This window comes from Gopherus evgoodei, chromosome 3, assembly GCF_007399415.2.
Source record: "Gopherus evgoodei ecotype Sinaloan lineage chromosome 3, rGopEvg1_v1.p, whole genome shotgun sequence".
Taxonomy (NCBI): Eukaryota; Metazoa; Chordata; order Testudines; family Testudinidae; genus Gopherus; species Gopherus evgoodei.
In genome coordinates, this window is record NC_044324.1 from 156,662,097 (window position 1) to 156,685,203 (window position 23,107).

The 23,107-nt window shown below is 39.6% G+C and overlaps 1 protein-coding gene across 1 annotated transcript in view; it reads left to right on the top strand.

Moving 5' to 3' along the window:
- Positions 1-23,107, top strand: part of CRIM1 (cysteine rich transmembrane BMP regulator 1) — a 314,546-nt gene that overhangs the window by 218,456 nt on the left and 72,983 nt on the right. Inside the window, exon 8 of the mRNA XM_030557098.1 lies at positions 11,487-11,615. Within this exon, the coding sequence (XP_030412958.1) occupies positions 11,487-11,615 (129 nt within the window). The remainder of the gene's footprint in view (positions 1-11,486; positions 11,616-23,107) is intronic.

Here is a 23,107-nt window from a genome sequence, read left to right on the forward strand (position 1 = left end):
GGGCAAATCTGGGCTATTTGTCAGATTAAGTGCTACATAACAAATTTGTATTTTAGTCTACTATTCACTTGTGTGTATGAAGTATATTGCAATAACCTTGGTAATAAATACTAAAATAGATTGAGTTTTCATCTCTGTAGGTCTCTTCAGTGCTGTTTTTTTTAAAAAGTAAAATTCATTAGGCCTTCTAGACTAGAGACATAGATCACATTAGAAAGGTGCAGAAGGAAGAGTTATTTTGCTTTACCAAACACAGGGACATTCTGTCTAACTCAGGCTAGAGGACTCTCTTCATAGCTGCGTTAAAGTATTTAATTCTACTTCTCCATTCCTTAATAGATACTTTCTGCCCTCAAAAATAGAATTTATTTTACATTTCATTAGCTACAAGTTTTAGGGGCCTGAGACAAAGCATAGATCTTTCTATTGAATTATATCTCTGTACATGGTTAACACTTTCTCAAGGAATCCCAAGGACATGTATCTGGATTCCTCATCAGTATAGAATTGTTCTCCACATAATTCTTTATCACTGTAAACATGTTAACTTCAAGGGCATATTTTATTTTATATATGGATTACTGAGTACAGTAATATCTTCCATTGATCTTTAACCTATTGAAATCGCTTCTCATAGTACAGCCTAAAGTTTGTTTGTAAACTGTCAACCATTGTTAAAAATACTGGAAACAGAAATAAATGTAGTGATGAACTCATCAAGGGAATCGGTGTAAAATTGCCTTTCTAGTTCCATACTGTGGCAGACTTGCAAAATAAAAAGATAAGTGCTTGAAATCTATTCAATATTTCAAACTTCTGACTACTATTTTGGTAAAAAATGGCAGCCTTTCCTTTATGAAAAATCTTATAATGCCTCACTCTTAAAGAATATCTTTACAAAATATTGGTATATTGTACTGATAAAATCTGAGTTTGCAAGTTAGTCATAACTTACTTACTCCTAATTACTTTGCATTATATTAACACAGGCAATATTCCATATTCACAGTACCTGATGCAACATTTTAGTTGTAGTAATATCATTTATTTCAGGTCTTGAAAACAACAACAAACTTAAGTTACAAACCTTAAAAGAGGGTATGCAGGCAGGTGTGCTGTAGATTTACACCCCAGTTTGCCAGGTGCTAAATCACCATACTGACAAACCCTAAGGGTATAATTTACAAATTTACTTAATGTGGGAATATCTATAAATGGAAGTAGCAAGATAAGGCCTGTGATATGAAATTAGCAAGTTCTGAGGGTTTCTTCAGTGTATTTTTCAGTATATATGTTTTTTTTTTAAATAAAGAAATCTTGGGCTAGATGCTCCTTTCTGGTGTATGGTGTAAAAGGCACCAAAGAAGGGAAAAGGGGCTGGAAAACTGGTTGCTGCTTTGAGCAGATCCATAACAGTTGTTTTGAATTTTGCACCATTTTTGACTTCTGTTTATTTTGTTAAAAATGTATCGGTTGGAAGCCATCATTTGAATCGGATCTTGGGTTTCAGTGTGCCACCTTATTTGAGAAAGAAGGTGAGCCACTAGATGGGAGTAGTTGCTTAGCTTGATTCAACATGCTCAAAGCCCTTGAGATTTTCAAGCTGAGTTGGAAGAGTGTTGCAGCCTCCGTGCTAATAGCAGGTGAAAGTGTGCACAGGAGCTGTCATTCAGTAGTAGTTATCCTTAAGGAAACGAAAGTAGTTATCTGCTCACGTGGGAAGTCTGTTTAGAACTGTAAGCAACTGAAAATTATAAGGTAACTGCATAAGAAATATGTCTGAATTACATCATTTGTTAGGAAACTGTATAGTAGTTTATGCTGGAAGCCAAAAGAGGTGCGCTGTCAGTTGTAGATCTGTGGAACACTAACTTTGACAAGATTTTTCATTCCCTTGCCTCAAACTACCAGAGCAGTTGGGAGAAACAATAAACCACCAAGAAATTTATAGTGGTGGGCAAGGGAGACTGCCGTATGTGTTGGTTGAGGGAAGCAATCAATAGGGCTTGTCAGCAGCAATATATAAATGATCAGAAATTGCAGTCATTTGCCACGTATTTCACTTCCCTGAGTAGACAAGTTTTGCTTCTCTTTCTTGAAACTTCCCTAAATTGTATCTAATGAACTTTTGGTGCATCCTCATTCTGGCAGTATATGCAGCATTGCAATAATGCATATGATTACATTGGCTCCCTCTTCTTTTGGTGTGGATTCATTTACCAGTCTAAGTTACAATTATAAAAGTTAAGAGCGCTTGAGGGAGAAAGAGTATGGCTTTGCATTTTATCAGCCTTTGAGGATGTCTTCTATGCTTTATAAGTAAGATTAACTGAAAAACTGCATAAACTATGGGCCAGAGTAGTGGAAGTAAAGTGAGACATTTAGTGAATTGTTTTGTTTTGAACAACGTATCTGTTAGTTCTATTAATTTCAATTCCTATGATGTGCTTTTACAGAGGGTGAACAATCATCAATAAGCTTTGGCTGTTCTTTGTTACCCTCACTTAGTTTCTGTGCTGTTCCTACACTGTGTGTGTGTAAACGCCTAGGCCTTAAAAACTCATCTCCTTTTCATTTTGTTTTCATAATGAGAAGTGAGTGTTTCAGTCTCACTCAAATGTTGCTGAAAGTGGTCTTTCATTTTCATCGGAACCCACTCTGTCCTTCTGCTGTATTTGTTTCCCAGACCTCATGATTCAGCAGGGTACACAATTATACCTGGATAGAAAAAAGTCATTCTGTTGTATGATTTATATATTTTTTTGCATTTAATTTCCTTGGTTTTATTTAAGTGGGGAAAATCTGCCTCTTTGATGTGATCATGTAATTGGCCAATGTAAGCTATGAGGCTCATATCTTACTTAGGTAAATAGATTAATTTCTCAGGTTTGCTGCTGCTTATTGATAAGAGACAGTTTTCTGGACAGGGCAGCAGCACTTTGGTATTTTATGAAAGTATCTTTCCCTAGGGGGAAAAAATAAAAATTTAGGTTTTTTTCTGCACTGGTGGTTTGCCCTTGTTACGGCTATTTGTTATCAGCTATCGGTGTGGCTGCATTGCTGCAAACCCCTAGAGTAGCCAAGCCCATAGAGTGGAAAAGACGATATAAGACATGATTTGCACCATTGCATCCCACCCTGATTTCAAGCTTAGGTGAGCTGGATCAGCGCAGATCATGGCTTAGAGAGTTTGACTATGTATGTTAGGGTTTTACACTGGTGCCTTTACCTTGGTTGTTGACCATCCAAGGCTAAAATCTCCATTGTAGACAGCGCCTTAGACTGTGTAGAACTTGCAGAAAAACTTGCAAACTGACTTAAAAAAGAATTGCAAACTCTTGATTTTCTTGTACCCACTCTTATCTTCTGTTGTGAATTTTGCTATGTGTTTCAAGAAAATATTTACAGCATCCTTCAGCCTGAGAGGCAGCCCTGTCCTTACTGAGTTGCTAGTTTTGATAAGCAGGGAGACTCTGTAGTGATTTCACATGGGGTGGGGGATGGAGGAGGACTTAATGAGGTGCTGCTTAAATCTTAGGACATACCTACTTTGAGAACACTCAGTGGTTTTTTCCAGTTATTGTATTTTATTTTTATTTTTTGAAAACTTACTCTAACAAAAAAAAATCTTCATGAAAGGGTAGCCAGATGCCTGGTTTGGAGCTTTTTTCCTAAACTCTTTCAGTTATTGTACAAAAAGTGATCTGTTTTTTTAAAGTGAAGAATGTATGAATGTCAGTCTCCCATAAATCAAAAATGGATTAACAGATTTTTCTCAGATTTAAAAAAAACCCCGAAAGCTGCTGAGATGAAACATAGAAAGTTTTAGCCTCAGAGGTGAATTTTTTCAGACAGTTATGAGGATGTGGAAACAAGAGATTATAGTGGATGTAACCTTAACTAGAGCATTTTGTGGCAGTGAAACCTATATTATGAAGAATCCTTTTCACCCTATCCACTCCCTCTTTTTCCATTCTGTCCTCCCTTTTTCATTGCTTTTATCTACCATTTAGTTCCACTTCTAAAATATACAGACAGACTACACAGTTTTCCCACCCATTGTTCATCTGTGCACTCAATCTTTCTCCTGCAGTTTCTACCAAGTGCACCAGTGAAAGGCTAACCCAGATCACATGATCTTATGTGCTTTTTCAAGCTTAACTACTGTTTGCCTATTCAAATAGCCAGAAGACTGGCAGCAGCAAAGCTGGCTTTATTTGTTGAGTCTTGTCTAGTGAAGTGAAAAGGTCTGATACTTTTTTCTAGCTGCATTTTTCTGGGGGGAGTGGGGAGTGAAATTATTTCTTTTGTCCTCTGTTTGCAGCTCATTGAGAATCAGGCATGCATATAAAATTACTGTATCTCAGGGCTTACCTTTATGAACAGGAGGGGGGAAAAAACAGATTTGTAAGCTTGTCTGGAAATATTTGAGATGCTTAGGGCAGACACAAAAGTGGGAGATAATAGAATAATAACACAGCAAATGAAGGATTAGCAGACGTTTGTTTTAACTACTGTAGCAGTGGTTTTGTTGTGTCATGTGTAAGAAATAACATGCTGCTGAACATTTCAGAGTGGCAGTGGTAATTTTTCAAGAGTATGTACCAGTTTACAACAGAATCAGAAATCAAACCTATTGTAGCTTTCAAGGGCTACAAAATGCAAAGTATAGCAATTGATTTTTTTATAGATTTTACTTAATATGTAGGTATAATTTAAGTTTTTTAGGGATAAATTCAAGAGGGCATGAAATCCTCCTCTGTCCACAGTCCATTCTTTTATGTCTTGATGGTACAAGTAATACAGAAGTTCCCATGATGACAATTTTCAGTGAATTCCTACTTTCAGTTGTATTGATTAGTTGTGGCATTTATAAAAGCCTGAAACAATAAATGTTCCTTTAGCACAACACGTTCCCTTCAATAAGATTTGTTTTCTATTACATAAATGAGCATTTCCCTCATAAGAAAAATAAATACAAAACTAAATGATATGTGTAAAGGATTAAATTTAGAACAGTAATGTGTGTGGCAACTAAATTTATCCTGCACCATTCAAGTTAGGACAAAGTTCTGTGTAAATGTGATGTTCTGTTATTTAAATAGCATTACTCTCTTGTCAGCCACTCTTCCTAAAATTTCCAGTATTCCCTAAAACGGGTTACTGCTTTGGGGCCCTGTAACACTTCTGATCTACTCCTAATCCAGTACAGTATTCTGAACCATAGTAGAAATGTTCTCAGACAGCTCTCTCTGCAGGACCATTGCACGGTGTAGCAGCTTCATTTATTTGCCTTTGTTGTGCTGTGAGTTTATACAAAGGCAGGAGATGAACCCAGCACAAAGCATAAACAACATTCTTTTGGCACAAAATGAAATATTGGACAAGAACAACAAAGGATGAGCAACGTTAAGGCTTTAAATAAATACTCACTAATTTACAATAACATTATTAGATTACTGTATTTATAAATAATACCCTTAAAAGATGGAAAATTCATAAATTAAAGTCCTTCAATCAATCTTAACTCTTGCATGAGATCAACAGATGAGGTTACAATATCCTTCAGTCACTTGACAGAAAATGTAGCTTCTGAGATATCACCAGCTAAGCTTACAGGTTTCTTCATATACCTAGCTGAGATTATCTTGCATGAATTCTACAGCAGACCATCTATTTCAGGTGCTTTATACAGATTGTACCTCCCTCAGAAGCCTTCTCAAAACTTCCAACTAGAATAGAAGTGAATAGATGTCTGTGGTCTAGAAAATAGGACATTAGACTGGGAATGAGGAGAGTGGAGTTCAGTTCCTGACCCTGTTGCTGACCTGCTGCATGTGGCCTTAAACAAGTCACTCTGTGACTCTCTGCTTTGGTTTGCGCTTTCAGTCTTGTCTATCTGGTCGATTTAGATTATGAACTGTTTGGGTCAAGAAATTTCCCTTACTATGTGTTTGGATAGCCCTAGCTCGATGATACCCCATTCTCAATTAGTGCTCTAGAGCTAATACAATAATAATAATAATAATGAAAATACTTGAGTAATTTCAGCGAGTGTTAGCTATTTTTCTCACTGAATTTACAAGATGTGCCAGCAAAGCTTGAAAATTTCTAACATGATAGTTACTGGTTTTGCAGAAATTGCAAGCTCTGGCAGTTTCACCATTCATGCTTATAATTGTTATGAACTGTAGCTATTAGTTTCATAGAATTCACAAGCTTTGCGAGGGGTGTTAGTAAAGCTGATAAATTACATTAAGCTTAGTTATTTTTGCTATTGGATTTAACAAGCGTCACTGGCTCTTCAGAGTTTTTTGCATGGATTCAAAGATAGAAGTTACAAGGACAACTGTCATTATAGGTGAACATAAGAACATGATCGCATCATCTGAAATGCTTCCAGTTCCACATGCAGGGCCAGTTAAACAAGCAGAACTGCAGGATCTCAGTGAGTGAGATGATAGGGAGGATGGGGTTTAGATTTATTAACAACTGGGGAAACTTTTGGGAAAGAGGGAACCTATACAAGAAAGATGGGCTCCACCTAAATCAAAATGGAACTGGATTCTGGCACTTAAAATTAGAAAGGTCGTAGAGCAGTTTTTAAACTAAGGGCTTGGGGAAAGCCAACAGGTGTGGAGGAGCGCATAGTTTGGAGAGAGACATCCTTTAGGGGAGGATCTATTAAAAGGGATTCTCTATGTCCTAGTAAGGAGGAGAGAATGGAAGATGATAAAATATGGGTAGGATCCAAGGAGAAATAGTCAAATGAAATAGTCCCATTCAATTACATCATATCATGTCAGACAGCTAAAAAGTGACAAGTTTTTGAAGTACTTACATACAAATCCTAGAAGTCTAAATAATAAGATGGGTGAATTAGAGTGCCTCATTTTAAATGAGGATATTGGTATAATAAGCATCACAGAAACTTGGTGAAATGAGGATAATCCATGGGACAAGTAATACCAGGATACAAAATGTATTGGAAGGACAGAACTGGTTGTGCTGGTGGGGGAGTGGCACTATATGTGAAAGAAAATGTAGAATCAAATGAAGTGAAAATCTTAAATGAATCAAACTGTACCATAGAATCTCTGTGGATAGTAATTTCATGCTCTGATAATAAAAATATAGCAGTAGGGATATATTACCAACCATCTGACCAGGATGATTAAATTACTGAAATGCTCAGGGAGATTAGAGAGGCTATAAAAATAAAAAACTCAATAATGGGGATTTCAACTATCTGCATATTGACTGGGTACACGTCACCTCAGGATGGGATGCAGAGAGAGTTTCTTGACACCTTAAATGACTGCTTCTTGGAGCAACTAGTCCTGGAACCCACAAGAGAAGCAATTATTGATTTTGTCCTAAGTGGTGCACAGTATCCGATCGAAGACATGAAAATAGCTGGACTGCTTGCTAACAGTGACCATGTATAATTAAATTTAACATCCCTATGGCGGGGAAAACACTGCAGCAGCCCAACACGGTCATATTTACTTTCAGAAAGGGAACTACTCAAAAATAAGGAAGTTAGTTAAACAGAAATTAAAAGGTACAGTGGCAAATGTGAAATCCCTGCAAACAGCAAGGAAACTTTTTAAAGACACCGTAATAGAGTCTCAATTTAAAATACCCCAAATTAAAAAACATAGTAAGAGAACCAAAAAAGTGCCACCATGGCTAAACAACAAAGGAAAATAAGCAGTGAGAGGCAAAAAGGCATTCTTTAAAAAGTGGAAGTTAAATCCTAGTGAAGAAAATAGAAAGGAGCATAAACTCTGGCAAATGAAGTATAAAAATATAATTCGGAAGGCCTAAAAAGAATTTGAAGAACTTCAAGAATTTGAAGCTTAAAAACTCGAAGTAATAGCAAAATTCTTTTAAGTACATCAGAAGCAGGAAGCCTGCTAAACAACCAGTGGGACCACTGGACAACTGAAATGCTAAAGGACCACTCAAGGACTATAAGGCCATCGCAGAGAAACTAAATGAATTCTTTGCATCGGTCTTCACGACTGAGGAAGTGAGGGAGATTCTTTTTAGGTGAAATATCTGAGGAACTGTTCCAGATTGAGGTGTCATTAGAGGAGGTTTTGGAACAAATTGATAAATTTAACAGTAGTAAGTCACCAGGACTATCCAAGAGTTCTGAAGGAACTCAGATGTGAAATTGCAGAACTACTAACTGTGATTTGTAACCTATCATTTAAATCGGCTTCTGTACCAAATGACTGGAGGATAGCTAATGTGATGCCAATTTTTTAAAAGGGCTCCAGAGCTGGTCCCAACAATTATAGACTAGTAAGCCTGACTTCAGTACCAGGCAAATTGGTTGAAACTATAGTAAAGAACAGAATTATCAGACACATAGATGAACATATTTTGTTGTGGAAGAGTCAGCATGTTTTTTGTAAATAGTAAGGCATGATTTCCCATCTGTTAGAATTCTTTGAGGGGGGTCAACAAGTATGTGGACAAGGGGAATCCAGTGGATATAGTGTACTTAGATTTTCCAAAATATTTGGATGAGATCCCTCACCAAAGGCTCTTAAGCAAAGAAAACTGTCATGGGATAGGAGGAAAGGGTCTCATGAGTTGGTAACTGGTTAAAAGAAAGGAAAAAAGGGTAGGAATAAATGATCAGTTTTCAGAATGGAGAGAGGTAAATAGTGGTGTCCCCCAGGGGTCTGTATTCAACATGTTCACAAATGATCTGGAAAAGGGATAAACAGTGAGGCGGCAAAATTTGCCAATGATACAAAACTACTCAATATAGTTAAGTCTAAAGTAGACTATGAAAAGCTACAAAAGGATCCCACAAAACTGAGTGACTGAGCAACAAAATGGCAGATGAAATTCAGTGTTGATAAATGCAAAGTAATGCACATGGAACACATAATCCCAACTATACATATAAAATGATAGGATCTAAATTAGCTATTACCACTAACAGACAGACCTTGGCGTCATTGTGAATAGTTCTCTGAAAACATCCATTCAATGTACAGTAGCAGTCAAAAAAGCTAAAAGAATGTTGGGAATTATTGAGAAAGAGAGAGATAATAAGACAGGAAGTATCATATTGCCTTTCTAGAAATGCAGAGTACACACACATCTTGAATACTGTGTACAGATGCTGTTGCCTTAATCTCAAAAAAGATGTGTTGGAATTGGAAAAGGTTTAGAAAAAGGCAACAAAAATGATTAGGGGCATGGGAGAGCTGCTGTATGAGGAGAGATTAATAAGATTGGAGCTTTTCATTTTGGAAAAAGAGATGGCTAAGGGGGGATATGATAAAATCATAACTGGTGTGGAGAAAATAAGTAAGTAAGTGTTATTTAGGCCTTCTCATAACACAAACTAGGGGTCACCAAATGAAATTAATAGGCAGCAAGTTTAAAACAAACAAACAAGGAAGTATTTCTTCACACAATGCACAGTCAACCTGTGGAACTCCTTGCCAGAGGATGCTGTGAAGGCCAAGACTATAACAGGGTTCAAAAAAGATCTAGATTAAATTAATGGAGGATAGGTCCATCAATGGCTGTTACCCCGGATGGTCAGAGATGGTGTCCCTATCCTCTGTTTGCTAGAAGCTGGGAATGGGTGAGAGGATGGATCACTTTGATGATTCCCTGTTCTGTTCATTCCCTCTGGGGCACCTGGCATTGGCCACTGTTGAAAGACAAGAGACTGAGCTAGATGATCTTTGGTCTGACCCAGTAGGGCTGTTCTTATGTTTTGTTCTTAATTTAAGAGGTCCACAGACACTCGGAGTATGCTTACTGCATCTGGGAGTGAGGTCTCTCAGCCTGAGTAGACAAACTTGTGCTATCAGAGCTTGAGCTAGTGCACTAAAAATAGCTGAGTGGATGTTGCCATTCGAATGGAGACTTGGGCTAGCCACCTGAGGTCAAGTCTACTGGATAAGGTTGGCTTGATCTTGGGTGGCTATCGTGAGCCACTGGAGCCACAACATCCATACAATTGTTTTTCGCGCACTATCTTGAGCCCTGTGAGCACGAGTCTGTCTTCCCAAACTGGGAGGAACAGTTCTGGAAAGCAGAATGGGAAAATATAAGTAAATACTTCTGTTCTACATATTTTAAACAGAATGAGCCAGAACACTAGTTGTTTTATAAGCTGGTTGTTTTTGAGACACAGGTGATATTTCTGTGTTTTTCTTTCCACTTTCACTTTGTTTTCATTTCAACTTGCTTCGATTTTTATATGCTGTTTCATCTGCTGAGATGAAACTGCAGTGTAGTTTAAGACTCCATTCCTGCAAAAAGTGACTCTCATGGCTGATTTTATGCACTGTGAGAAGTTCTCTTGAATTCACTGGGCTACTCCATGGTGCAAAAAGTTAAACATATTCTAAGTCTTTTCAAGCTAGAAGTCTAATTCTGTAGTTAAAGTTGCTAAGTGGTTTTGATGCAACCTTCTAATGGATGCTGGAAGGAGAGTAAAAGATGGCAAACTTTTGCCTATGATTTCATTGGCACTGCTGCATGAAATAAGGGTTTACACAATCAAGACTGGTTTAATAATTGGTTTTTATATATATATATATATATATATATATATATATATATATATATATATATATATATATATATATAAAAAATCAGTTTCTCTAGTTTAAACTGGGGATAAAAATACTTTACTACGGTCTGAGCTGTTGTGAAAAACTATGCAATGTTTTAAAATGCAATCTAAATACGAAGTATTGCTAAGAGATGGAAAAAAGTTCTGGAGTTGCTGGTTGCATCCCCATTATTACTGTTGAGTTATTTTGCACTTCAGACAGGGATTTTCAACATCTTTGTTCTGTATAAAAAATGCAGCACATTTTCCCCCAAAATACAGCATTTTATCCTCTGATTACAGTATGAATTTTCTGAGAATTTACAAGTACTGTTGATCCATTAATTTGAATCCCTCTTCCCCCAGCCCCCATATTGTCTTAACAATTCAGTGTGCCTACATAGTTTAAATTCACTGAAATTTTGTGCTTTGGCTGTATTTGAAAAAAATAGGAATAAGTCATTTTTTGTTATTGACTTTAACTTTCAGTTATGAAGAATTTAGTGTGAGCTGGCACTAGAAACACAAAAAAGTGCCTTAGTCATAATTATTTGGTTTCTGTGTTTTTTGCCATAGGGCAGAGTTAGGGTTCTTTGTTCCCTAACTCTGCATTTCTATACCTTTAACATGTTGATGTTAAATTTAAAAGAAACCCAAATTCTGAATTTCCTGGGTTTATAAAGCTTGTTTTTATGCTAATTGCAACATTCCTTTAATATATTTACTTAAATTGTTGATATGTACACTCAGCTGTAACTTAATCTTAAAGAAGTTTTCGGCTGATAATATGATAAAACTTTATATTTTAAAAATATTGCAAGAAGGGAGTGGTTATTTCTAACCAATTATACTTATTTGTATTTATTTCTTTTTCTTTCTTTATTAGAACCAACGTACATCACAATAGGTCCATCCACATGTGAGATTTTGGTGAACTGCACTTTGACTGAGAGAGACTGTATATATAGTTTCAGACTGGACCAAAATGGTTGCCGCATTTGTCAGTGCAAAACTAGTGAGTACAGAAATCATTGTGGTTCATACCTTTTTATCAAGATATGTTTTACCGTGGTAAAATCCTTTGTTTATTTTAATGTCGAGTAAAATCTTGGAAGTTTTGAAATGGAAATCAGTACACAGGTACATTACTATAATTCACTGTTTTAGGATTGATTTTTTTTCTTTGATAATTATTTTGTTTGCAAAAATACAATTGAAGCATTTGTTTGGAGAAAACAACGTTCGGTATTACATGGACTTAACAGCTAAGGAAAAAAAGTAGGTAAGGTTTTGGACTTCTCTTTGAAAATGTCCCCTTGGGAATTTTCTTAGAACTTTTGAGATTTCATTTTTTCTCTACTTTAAAAAAAAATGGCTTAGCTTTGATAGAAATAAGTGTTTGTTCAGATGTGTGAGCTTTATAGTTTTTTGCTATTTGAAAAAAATCTTTAAAAATGCAGTGTTCATATTTTCTTGGGTTTAGTATTTGGATGCCTTACACTTCATATTTATATCACAGATTCTCATCTGGCATGTGACTTTTACAAGTAAGATATAACTTTCTCTTGGGAGCACTGTCCTTATATCAGTCATGTTAGCATTGTCATAGGGAAACAGCAGAACTTGATTCTCGGTACACATTTCATTGAGAGTTTGTAGTATACAATTGAAAAATAAAATTTGAATCACTCCGCAGGGGACGTACGATTTGAAATCTCTGCATGCACAAAGAGAGAGAGTTTGCAGTATAGCTGTCAGTCTGCCTTAGGAGTTCTACCACGGAGAGAGGCTTTAAGTCGGGGGGGAGGCAAACTTTTTGGCCTGAGGACCACATCGGGGAATAGAAATTGTATGGCAGGCCATGAATGCTCACAAAATGGGGATTGGGGTGCGGGAGTGGGTGAGGTCTCTGGTTGGGGGTCCGGGCTCTGGGATGAGGCTGGGGATGAATAGTTTGGGGTATAGGAGGGTGCTCTGGGCTGGGACTGATGGGTTGGAGTGCAGGAGGAGGATCAGGGCTGGGGCAGGGGTGCAGGTTCTGGCTGGGGGTGCGGGCTCTGGGATAGAGCTGGGGATGAGAAGTTTGGGGTGCAGGAGGGTGTTTCGTACTAGGATTGAGGGATTTGGAGAGCAGGAGGGGGGGTCAGGGCTGGGGCAGGGGGTTAGGAGGTGGGGAGAGGCTCAGGGGTGCACTCCGAGTGGCACTTATCTCAAGCAGCTCCCAGAAGCAGTGGCATGTCCCTTTTACGGCTCCTATGCAGAGGCACAGCCAGGTGGCTCTGCATCCTGCCCCATCCACAGGCACCGCCCCTGCAGCTCCCATTGGAGCACCGGAGGGGGCCATTGGAGCACCTAGGAGCCAGAGTGGGGCCATGCCGCGGCTTCTAGAAGTCATGTGGAGTGGCCCCTGCCCCTGTGCCCCAGCTAGAGCACCAGAGCGGGGCCATGTGGCTGCTTCCAGGAGCTGTGTGGTGCGGCCCCTGTGCCCTGGCTGGAGTTTGCCCACCCCTCTTTAAGCTCTATTGGTAGCTTCACTGGAGTCCTGACAGTGGAGACTGTCAAAGAGATGTTCTGAATTAATGCATCACTCTGGTCCTCTGCCCCTCTTTCCATTCTAACTGACTCCACTCGTCTTCTAGGCTGAGCTGGATGATTTCAGATGCCCCAGCGGATCAGGATTATGAGAGACTTGTGCTCTTGGGTATCCTGCAACTTCCTTGTGGAATTTTCCATAACAAGGATGGAGGTGTACTTGTAGACTGTGTTTTCCAGCAGAAGCCAAAAGAACCAATGGGCTGATCCAAGCTCATGGAGGTTATTTAGAGGAGTTTATTTCTCTGGTGGTGATAGAGTGCAAGAGAGTCTAACAAAGAATACTATGTAAAGTAAACGATAATAGTGGTAGCTCTGACTGTTTATATATTTTGAGAACCAATTGTATTAACAATAAGGAAAAGCTCCCATTGACTTCAGCAGCAGCAGGGCTGGATTGCATATCTATTTCCTGCCTTCTGAAATCTGGACAGTGTTTTCCCTTTGCTGCTTAAAGCAGAACAAATCATTTGCCTCTTCCAAATCTTGCGTTGGCTGGTGCAGTGGGAGGAAGCAGAAGCACTCCTGGAGTAGTCCATGCTCCCTAGGGAGACCTTTTTGTTCAAAAAAAAAAAAAAAAGGGGGGGGCAAATGTGCACCTTTCATAGTACTTGCTGAGTGCAGCAGTTATGGGTTAGTCTGAAAGCTCTTTCTAAACAGCAGACCATGCCTCTTTGAGACTTTGAAGTACAGTTCAGCACATTATCTGATCCTCTCTCCCCTTGAAAAAGCAGCAAAGAGTCCTGTGGCACCTTATAGACTAGACTGTAGTGCATGCATCCGACCAAGTGGATATTCACCCACGAAAGCTCATGCTCCAATATGTCTGTTAGTCTATAAGGTGCCACAGGACTCTTTGCTGCTTTTACAGATCCAGACTAACACGGCTACCCCTCTGATACACTCTCCGCTTGCTCGTTCTTGACTGCTATCATCCCCATAGTATGTGCATGGAAAGAATAGGGGTCCCTAAGTCCACATCTAGGCTTACAGCAGCACGGCTATACCGATACAACTGTCCCACTGTAAGATCACTCGTATAGCCACGCTGTGCCGAGGGCAGAAAGCTCTTCCATCGACATAATAAAACTATCTACTTGAGCAGTGTTGGCAGGACAGTATCTCCTGCTGACATAGCGCTGTGCACATGACACTTATGCTGGCGAAACCTCTGTCTCTCAGGGCAGTGGTTTTTTCACACTCGTGAGCAACAAAAGTTTTGCCAATGTATGGGGTAGTGTAGACATGACCTGAGTCCTCCCCACTACTTCTTGCACAGTAGTGCAGTACAATATAGGATTTTACCTCTAATGAAGTGTAAAGAAAATATTACTAAAGGGCTAAAGATCAACCAAATGCTCTAGCGTTTTTTACCTTGTGAAATCAAATCTGTGTCCTGAATTGGAGAACTGTTGCCAGTTTTGAAGCCTGGGGATGCATGCAGAATATTTAAGTATGTCATGCAATCCTGTCAATGCCAGAATGCTTCTGGGAGATTGCATTGTGGCAGTCTGAGAACTGAGACCTGCTTTCCTTGCAAATGATATGAAGCTCAATTCTCTTCTCATGAAAGCAGAGAAGAGCTGTGCTGCAGTATTTATATTATACTGTAGCCTTTAACTGCTCTTAAAACCAAAGTGTGAAGTCTAGTATTCTGAAATAAGTGTTGATGTATAATTTACTGGCAGGGCTTTTTTGATCAGACAAAAATCAGTGCATTTATGTAGATATATCCCTGGTACTGTTTTTAGTATATTTTCTCGGGGTAAAAGAAAAAAAAATCATTCCACTGCAGAAGTTAAATAATAAGAAAATGTATACTGGTATGTGTGTAGCTACACATACAGGAAAAAGTGTGGAAAAAATGTGAATGTTCAGTACTTCTGCAAATTAGGCTGCAGGTTGAGCACCCAGAACATAAAGGAACGTATATTTAATAGCCACTCATGAAAAGTTTTGGTTAAAGTGGCTTTTGCCAAGCATCACATAGCAAGTTGATGGCAAAGGCAAGGCTACTATATAGATGTGCACAAGGATGCAAAAATAGGAAATGCTAGGTTTAAGGTTTAACCTATCTTCTAGGATGAACCTAGACTGTTTTCAGTGGTAGCCGATAACAGAACAAGAAGTCAAGTATCGGAAGGATAGCTGTGTTAGTCTGGATCTGTAAAAAGCAACAGAGTCTTGTGGCACCTTTAAGACTAACAGACGTATTGGAGCATAAGCTTTCATGGGTGAATACCCATTTCGTCAGACGCATGTGAACAAGGAGTAATGATCTGAAGTTGCAGTGGGGGAGGTTTAGGTTGGATGTTAAGAAAAACTTTTTCACTAGGAGGATGGTGAAGCACTGGAATGGGTTACCAAGAGAGGTGGTGGAATCTCCTCCTTTTAGAGGTTTTTAAGGTCAGGCTTGAGAAAGCCCTGGCTGGGATGATTTAGTTGGGGCTTGGTCCTGCTTTGAGCAGGGGGTTGGACTAGATGACCTCCTGAGGTTCCTTCAACCCTGATATTCTTTGATTCTATGATTTTACTATCTCAATAATATTATTTTAACATAGTGTTTTTTAAGGGCAAAAATAAATTCTATTATGTGCAATAGGAACAATCTGTCCCTGGCATGACTGGGCTTAGTGGTCATAGTGGGAGCTGGGAGCCAGGAGGCCAGCTGTGTCTGGATACCAGGAGACCAGAGTCTGAGACAGGCCAGAGGGCAGACCAGATGTCAGGAGACAGGCAGAGTCAGGAGGTCAGTCTAAGACAGACCAGTGGACAGGCTGGATACCAGGAGATCAGAGTCAGGTAGCACAGAGGCAGTCCTAAGCAGGGAAAGACCCAGTTGCAGGCATGACTTCCTGTTCCTCTGCTTGGTTTAAAGAGAAGCCTTGGAGTTTTGCCTACCAGATCCCTTCACTAGAGTATTCTGCCAAATCTGAGCTTCAAGTTCTGGTGACTGTTTACAGGTAACTGGGTGGTGGATTGGAATGTACAGATTCCTAAGAGCACTGTGGCCTGGGATTCGAGATCCGTGGCCCCTGAGAATCCCAGATCTATAAACGGCAGGGTTTGAATCCTGAATCTTTAGCACTGCAATTGAGACAACTTCCCCTGGAACAAAATGACTAATTTCATGAGTTGGCAGCAGGAGAAGGCAGTGTTCATCTATGGACCCAGAATTGCTGGGTTACATATGCAGGAGTCGCCCTATCTAACAGATGGCATAGCTAAAAATAGATATTTGCTAATGTGAAGTGGCTGAGACTTAGATCTGCCATGTAAGATTTGGGTTCTGTTTCTGGCTTGTCTAACTTGTGAGACTGTCATAACATATTCCCAGATTTGGACCTTAGCGTCCAAAATATGGGTGTTAGCATGAAAACCTCCAAGCTTAGTTACCAGCTTGGACCTGGTAAAGCTGCCACCACCCAAAAAATTAGTGTGTTTTGGGGCACTCTGGTCCCCCCAAAAACCTTCCCTGGGGACCCCAAGACCCAAATTCCTTGAGTCTTACAACAAAGGGGAATAAACCATTTCCCTTCCCCCCTCCAGGTGTTCCCTCCCTGGGTTCCTGGAGAGGTATACAGAAGCAAGCTCCGTGAATCTAAACAGAGGGACTCCACCCTCCCCATTTCCAGTCCTGGAAAACAGAAGTACCGAGAGCTAATCTCTCTTCCCCCCTCACCCAGAGGGAATGCAAAGTCAGGCTAGTAAATCTAACACACGCAGATTTCCCCCTGACTTCTTCCTCCCACCAATTCCCTGGTGAGCACAGGCTCAATTCCCTGGAGTTCCCCACTGAAGAAAAAGTCCAACAGGTCTTAAAAAGAAAGCTTTATGTAAAAAGAAAGAAAAAATACATAAAAATGGTCTCTCTGTATTAAGGTGACAAATACAGGGTCAATTGTTTAAAAGAAATATGAATAAACAGCCTTATTCAAAAGAACACAATTCAAAACACTCCAGCAACTACAGACATGTAAATACAAAAGAAAAAAAAACAATAACCCGTATTGTTTTATGATCTTTGTACTCACAACTTGGAAACAGAAGATTAGAAAGCAGGAATCAGAAAAATATTTCCCATAGCCGAGAGGGACAGACACAAGACAAGAACAAAGAACTCACAAACAAACTTCCCTCCACCCAGATTTGGAAAAGTCTTGTTTCCTGATTGGTCCTCTGGTCAGGTGTTTCAGGTTACTCCTTTCCAGGTGAAAGAGACATTAACCCTTAGCTATCTGTTTATGACAGAGACCTTGCTCAATGATAGAGATTGTGAAAGGCATGGAATTATCATCACCAATTCACTGAAGTGAGTAGAAATCAGGGTTTCCAGGGTCTCAGCACAATGCATGTTCTCGTAATCCTAAACGTATTTTATGGGCACAGCCACAAGAGGCAGAGGATCTACTGCAGTAGCTCTGTCCTGTCCAGAAGTTCATCTCTGTGTAGACTCCTGAGATGAGGTGCTAGTATGATACATGTTTCAGTGCAAATGGAATCTCAAGAGTTTTTGGTATCGAACCAAAAGCAAACTATATTGTTTGAAACATAGATGGGAAATGGTGATTTTTCAAGCGTACGTAACTACCAAATCTGAATGGATTTTCATGTTGCCAGCAAAAGGCACCTCCTTTACCCTAGGATTCTCCATATGCCAAATGTCTAAATCCCACCACAAATTATGGAGGCATTAGAGTATTTTTTAAAAGGCAGAAATTTGTAATGTAAGGACTATGACTGCTCCTCCCGTAATTTAAATATGGCACATAAAAGATACAGAAATTATTCTTCAGGCATGACATTGTCAGATAGCATGATACCCAAGGCACCCTGGCAGGGATGAAATGTCTTCAGAAGGGACTTGAATACATGGATCTCTGAGATAACAAAAAAAAGAGGAGTCAAAGACAGCCTCCAGTTTTTTAGCTTGAGGGATATGGAAGATGGTTGTGTTGATGACAGTGACAGGAAAAAAAGGATCACATGGAGCTGAGTGGAAAGACCTAGAGTTCAGTTTTGGCAGTGTGAAGCTTGACAAATGAGTTAGGAGACATCCAGAAGGAGATGTCAGCGAAGGAGATTGAGATGCAGGATTGGATAAAGGCAAGTCAGGAGCAGAAGTACATCTATGGGTCATCAGTGTAGACATGATAGTTGAAACTGTGAACATATGAGAAAAAAAGAGTATAGAGTGAGAAGAAGAGAGAGCCAAGAACAAAGCCAAGCAAGGTCCCCTACACAGTGGAAGAGTATAACCCTAAAAAAATTATTTTATTGTGTTACAGGTTAAAAATTTTGAAATGTTTGTTATTTCACTCCCTTAATTGTTGCTTACCCTAAATATAGATATTTGGGGTTGTGGGTTAAAAAAAATCTATCCTTACAATTAATTCCAACCATTTTTTGGTGAATATCTCTCGTCTATGACATTCAAGATGCTGGTGCATTTAATGTAGCAGCCTTTCTATTGAATTTAATATCAAATATAAGGCATATATGCATATTGTATGTAATGCAAATTTCTTTGAATTAGTATAAAAATGGGAAATATCTGAACACTTTCTGATGGTGAAAGTTTTCTGCTGTTGTCATGAAACATCAACATGTCTCGTGAAACTAGGATAGTGGTATCAAAAAGTACAACATTCAACTAACCAGCTTGAGGACAGGCAGAAGAAAGTATTTTAGCTTGCTGAAAGTAGGAGAGTCCTGGCAGAAATAGGGTACTCTTATCCTTCAGTATATAATGTCATTGGCTAACAAATGTGTTGAACCTCTGACAATTAACTATGAAAGATCATGAAAAATGGGGAAATATCAGAATGCTGGAAAAAATGTAATGAGATAAATTCTTAGAACTGGAAAAGAGTGATCCTGACAGTAACTGTATGGTAAATCTCTAAATTCAATCCCTAGTAAAATAAAATAAAATAAGATTATCTTTATTTAAACACCTAGAGGATAATGAAAACATGCACATTTAACAGGATGGGTTTGTATTATGATGAACAAATCATAGCAGAGAAACTTAATCTCTTTTCTTACTATAATTACAAAAATACCCTAAGGGGGAGGAGGAACAACAGTAGGTGGTAATAGTATACTGATTTTAGTAAAGAATATATGCCTCATGAAATCAAACTAGCAAAATTCATTCAAACTGGCTTGGATGTGTGAGGATTGTCATGTGGAATGAAAAGTGTCTGAAGGACTACAAAAGCCAGGTTACTTGCTACAAATATTTCTTCGATATTGCCTGTACAAGTCCACATTCCTGGAGTCATATGTGATATGTAAATCCCAGAACTATTTAAAGCAATTATTTATTAGGGCCATTTACACTCAGTACACTTATGAAACATTTAATTTAAGAAGGGTTTTAGAGCATCTCAACACTCCAACCCTATGTTTTCATCAATATATTGGAAATCAATAGAGAGTTCTAAAAGAAGGAAGAATAGTTAGTGTGGATCTGTGGAGGCAATATATTCAGAAAATTCCGTTACTGTTAAGTAACCTAGTTCTCTCCTTCATAAATTTGCCTCCCAGTTCCCCAACCCTGAAGATGAACCAGCACTAGCAATCCACACCAAGAGGATGTCTGAGGGGTGCTTAATTAAAAAGGTACTGTAAAACAGCTCTCCTGAAATAGGATCTGGCTTCAGCATCATGAGGATAATGATGGGTAAAGATATGTAGGTAGTTCCTTGTAGCCACACTACACATCTCAGAAATGGACAGTATACCAAGGCACGCTTAAAATGCCGCCATAGCTCTTGTTTAATTAACAGTAGGACCATCTGGTATCTGAAGCTTTGTCTGCAAATTAGAAGACAAAAAACAAAACAAGCGTACCTTCAAAGGCTTCTACACCTCTTGGATTTCTCTTCAAAAGCCATAAGTAGCCTGGATGATTTATAAAAATAATGACTGTGTCTAGGTAATGGATGAGAGCCTGCTTCACATGAAAATTATGGAATAAATGTCTTCCCATGAATAAAAGGATCAAGAAAAGAACCATGGAAAGAAATGCACTATCTAGAATAAGAAATTCTGAGACTATTTCAGAATTTTAGGTTTGGTCAGAGCACCAAGGTGTCCAGAGGGGAAAAAAAAAGTAAATGAAAGATAAGCTTATATCTAAATTTAAGAGATTAGATTTTGTTTTACACACATACCAGAGGAGACCAATTAAAAAGTCAATTCACAAGGCTAAATAATAAAACTAGGCTAAGTGTTCAAGTGGAAGATCTTTTGTGGATTAAATTATGGAATTATTTATGAACTAAACTGCATCTCCTTTAGGCCTGATTCTGAGACTGTTGAGCACTCTCCCAAATCTTGTTGAATTCAGTGGAAGCTGGGCATGCTCAACACATCTTAGAGTCATGCATCGGCAGCTTGTGTGAAGTTCTGTCTGACAAGGTATGATCCATTGAGATGGCATGCTGCAGGGAGGTGATTCCATGCTGATAACTATTGCAGATAGAATAGCACTTGTCACTCATACAAGTTAGCTGCACTGATGTCCCCTTTCAGGTGTCTCTGAGTGCCCCCCTGTAGATGTTTGCATCATATGCCTTTACCTATCTGTGGGCAGAATTCCACTGTTCTCCCACTGTTGGACCAGGTCCTGGGCTACAGTACCACGTGTATCAACCATTCTTGCCCTGCATGTCCAGATGAGTTTGGGCACCTGCAGTTCTTCCCTTTAGGAGTCTAACCAGTGATTTAGTGATCAGACAGCCCTCTTAAAACAAAAATATTGTTTGTTTTAGCAGTAGGAGCAAAGCAGATTTTAAAAGAATAAACAGTCCACATATATGTCTGTCTTGCCTAAAGGTTTAGCATCCATTGATGGCAGACTAGTCTGTCCCAACTTTTCAGACACTCCTCAACAGGGTCCTGGACCTTGGTCTAGTTCCCTCTAAATGACTACAGCCCTCTCTTGAGAGAGGGTCCCTTTTAAATCTCTGCTACAGTTCTTCTGTTATGTGTTCATGAGCCTTTTCCTATCCCATTTAAAATCAGTTATTCTTCATGTGCTGCTCCCTGTGTGTATTCTACTCTAGGTACTCATGTGCTCCATGTGCCTAAGAAGACTTTTTTCTAGTAGTTTCTGTTGGTCTGCACTCTTTCCCTTCTTGTGCTTTGATCTGCGAGTATAAGGGGCCGTTCAGACTGACCACCTCTCCAGTTCCTTCTTACTGCTGCATGGTCAAAGATAGAACTCTCCAGTGTCCACAGGGTTGATTCTCCTACATCGAACATGCAAGTATTATAAACTGTAGATGGCATACATAAAAAAGGTCTTAGTTTAGTTTAAGTAGTTTATAAGATAGATTGACAGATTTCAGGGAATACCTACACCACACACGCTCTCTTCCCAGTACGGGACTCCAATTATGCCCAGGGCTCTGAGTGTCAAGAACTGCATCTCCTGTCCTGTTCCTTCCCAGTCAGCAATAACCATCAGAGGTGCCTCTGCCTCAGAGAAGCTTATATCTCTGCTAAGTGTCGCATCTGTCACTCCTTCCTACCTTGTACGCATTAAGTGTAGGAGGTTCAGGGTTAGGAAACACCTCATAGAACGGGCTCTGAGGTGCCAGTTGGATCTGGGCTGGGCAGACCCCACTATACAGCAGTCTGAGATAGAGTGCACTACCAGCACTACCACTTTGGATGAAGAGACAGGCAAAGGTAGAGGCAAGTACTCCTAGTCTCAGGCTCACCAAGAGGGCAAGAAACCCTCTCTAGAGTCTACAGAAAAATACTGCTCTATATCCACTTCTAAGAGGAGATCTGATTTTCCCCTATGCTATTGAGGTCAGGTGACTATCGTGCCTTGTGCATGGAAGCTCAAAAAACCATCAGAGTTGTGGCTAAAAGACCCTCCTCTTCATCACTGTCGATACTGAGTAAAAAGAGGCATGAGCATAGATAGAGCCCTGCAAATCCATAGATATCCATGAACCACTGCAGATCAGATGCAGATGCAAATTTTCTATTTAGAGCCCTGCAAGTCTACATATATCAGCTTTATATACGCAGATATCAGTGGGTCATTTTGCAGATCAGATGCTTTTGTTTACATGCAGGGCTCTAAGCATAGACTGTTATTACCACCAGGAACAGCAAAGAACTGACCATCCTCCATACATCATCAGTATTGACACGCTCTTGTGAGCTTACACCAAAAACTCACAAGGAGAAGACACTTTGTGATGATTACACAGCTTTGGAGAACATGACCATCCTTTCAGATCTGAATCTGAACTGTGTCAGAACTTCTTACAAGGAAGATCATGACGCCATCAGTCCATGAGCATTATGAAAGAAGCTGGTCTGCTATTCCCTCTTGTTGCTGGGATATTTCCTCAGTGGTTTTGACAGCACTGTCTTTGGAGATGGGAGCTCACATTTTCTTCATTTGGCAATTCTGCTTTGGGAAAAGGACAGTGTCACTGGGTGGGCTGTTGCTGCACCCAGCTCCAACCATGTGCTTTCACGCACAATCTCAGTTACGGAGGTTTATTCTTTTATAGCAAAGTTAACAAACAGAAGGCAGTTTTAAGTCAAAACCTAGCCCCCAGCTTCAGGGCCATCCCTCCCAGGGGTCTCTGAATCCCTGACTTCTGGCAACTTTCCTGCCTCCTCCAGCTCTGCTCCCCTCTTGGAACTGCAGCTGTGGGATTGCTCCTTGATCCCCTGGCCCCATTAGCTACAGGGACTCACCACAGAACTTAACTCCCCTCCAGTGTGGCCTCTGCTGCCCAGGGCTCAGCCTTCCTCAGTCGTTCCTCCCCCTAGCTACCTAATAGCAGTCCTTTATAGGCCCAGGTATAGCCCAGTCCACTTTAATTAGCTGGATTGAGCCCAGCCACTGCAGTCCAGGAGTGCTGGGCTCAAGCT